Here is a 2,555-nt window from a genome sequence, read left to right as displayed (position 1 = left end):
GACTGAAAAGTCTAACGCATACAAATTCAAATTGGATCATTAATCAAGGCTGCAGTAGACCAAGTGGTGCCCTTGCAAGACAAGGGAATATGTGTAAACACATGTTGGTCTGCTGCAAGCACAAACTCTGTAAACCCTGTAAATGTACATGTTATAGCAATACAATTATTTCTAGAATGTAATACATAAAATAAGAAACAAAATCATATCAAACATGACATTAAAAGCTGTTAAGAACAATATTTACAAGAACACAACTTTTAATGATAATTTCAGTCTTCCTCGGTCCACCTTCCTCTTCAACTGTTGAGACCACCTTTCCAGAGGTGTGTCATTAAGGTGTGATTGTCATTTTAGCATTCATGCAAATCAACGACTGTCCCAGACGAGTGTCTGGGTGACCAGTGACAAAGGGGCTGCCAAAACAGCCCTACAATATTGAAGAGAAGGGCTTTCTAATTACATAAATGTATGCGTGATTATTTAAGGAAAATCATCCTTTTACAATAATCTTCTCCGTTCGTACTTTTTCAACCACTTTTATTACAAGATAAAGGAACACTTAGAGCATATGAAATATACATAATTATGTGGGCAATAAAAAAACATTATTTTGTTTAAAAGTTATGACCATTCTGGTGATAAGTGGAAAAACCGGAATCCCCCCCCACCCCAAAGAACTAGCGCTATCTAGCTATATTCCTCTCCATAACTAAAAGGGTTTTACTTTTTTCCACCATCAAATTGTCCAAACAAGTAATAGATATTTAGCTTAGAGGGTACATAGTGTAGCTAGCTAATGTTTATTTAACAAGTTTCACAGAAATATGCAAAAAAGGAGCTCTACAGTACTACTACTGGGACAGTTTGGCCCTAGACATCACTGCTTTGGGGTTTTTCTATTGTGGACACGCAGATGACTCTTCAGATGGCCACTTGTTTTACATGAATAGTCACAGAGGTCACAGCTGTAGGGCTTCTCTCCAGTGTGGATCCTGCTGTGAATTGTGAAACCGCTACAACTGCTAAAGGTTTTACCACAGAGGGCACAGTAGCGCTTCTCTCCAGTGTGGATTCTGCGGTGAACTGTTAAACCGTTACTACTGCTAAAGGCTTTATCACAGAGGTCACAGCTGTAGGGCTTCTCTCCAGTGTGGGTTCTGCGGTGTATTGTGAAACTGTTGGCATGGCTAAAGGTTTTATCACAGAGGTCACAGCTGTAGGGCTTCTCTCCAGTGTGGACTCTGCGGTGAACTGTTAAACTGTTACCACTGCTAAAGGTTTTATGACAGAAGTCACAGCTGTAGGGCTTCTCTCCAGTGTGGATTCTGTGGTGAATTGTGAAATCGTTAGCCTGGCTAAAGGTTTTACCACAGAGGTCACAGCTGTAGCGCCTCTCTCCAGTGTGGATTCTGCGGTGAATTGTGAAACTGTTAGCATGGCTAAAGGTTTTATCACAGAGGTCACAGCTGTAGGGCTTCTCGCCAGTGTGGATTCTGCGGTGAACTTTTAAACTGTTACCACTGCTTAAGGTTTTATGACAGAGGTCACAGCTGTAGGGATTCTCTTCAGTGTGGATCTTGCAGTGAACTTTGAAATTGCCAGAGTGGCTAAAGGTTTTACCACAGAGGTCACAGCTGTAGGGCCTCTCTCCAGTGTGGATCCTACGGTGAACTTTGGCATTTGCAGCTTGGCTAAAGGTTTTATCACAAAGGTCACAGCTGTAGGGCTTCTCTCCAGCGTGGATCTTCATGTGCTTTTTAAGGTTATTGGATATGGAAAAGCTCTTCCCACATATATCACAGTGAGGTGTCTTCATAATTCAGCTCTCTCTGGATCCTGTATCTAGTTTCTGGAAGATTTTTTCTCTCTAGTTGATCCTCTGTCTGGTTACTGCTGTTTCTGGTTGAGTTTCCCTCTGGTTGAGTCTCTCTGTGGTATCTCTGCTCAAGTTTCTGTAGTCTCTCTGGTTGAGTCTCTGTAGTCTCTCTGGAGCCTTAAGGTGTCTTCTCTGTCTAGTCTCCGCCCATGATCAAGTATGATTGGCCAGTAGGGGTTCTGGAAGAAACAGTTCCAATGAGAACTCAGCTTTCACATGAAGGAACTCTTTTGTCTGTCATATTGTCCACTTTGCATATGTAATGTTGATCATTTGGTGGGAGGTGTATGTTTTTATGATTTCTATTTTACTGGAGAAACACAACACTGTGATAAATACGTAATCTCTGGCATACAACTCCTCATAGTAATTTGGTTTTCTTCAAAATACGGAATATTTATGAGCGCTCAATTTCTATTGGCTCCACTGCAGCAATACAGAACACAGCTATCTTTATGCTGCCCACGAGGGCGGTCATATTAAAGTTCACAAAACTGGAGTAAGTAGCTTGAGACTCACAAGACTGTGCATCTACACAACATTAAATCATATTACATACGCTTTCCACAACGTACTAAAATATCCCCATTAATAAAGACAAACACTGAATCTAGCTAACAACACAATCGAGCTAGCTAGTACCGAAATTAGTTTAAACCCAAGCACAAAGTCGCAA

General features: G+C 41.1%; 1 protein-coding gene across 1 annotated transcript; it reads right to left on the bottom strand.

Moving 5' to 3' along the window:
* Nucleotides 1-880: 880 nt before the first annotated feature.
* LOC136960360 (zinc finger protein 271-like) lies at nt 881-1,819 on the bottom strand. Its single transcript, XM_067254833.1, has one exon. It carries the CDS (start codon nt 1,817-1,819, stop codon nt 881-883), a length of 939 nt encoding a protein of 312 aa, XP_067110934.1.
* Between the last annotated feature and the right edge of the window lie 736 nt (nt 1,820-2,555).

The sequence above is a fragment of the Osmerus mordax genome, chromosome 2, assembly GCF_038355195.1.
Source record: "Osmerus mordax isolate fOsmMor3 chromosome 2, fOsmMor3.pri, whole genome shotgun sequence".
NCBI classification, from domain to species: Eukaryota; Metazoa; Chordata; class Actinopteri; order Osmeriformes; family Osmeridae; genus Osmerus; species Osmerus mordax.
Note: the sequence above shows the minus strand (reverse complement) of the source record. Positions and strands in the feature narration are given on the sequence as shown.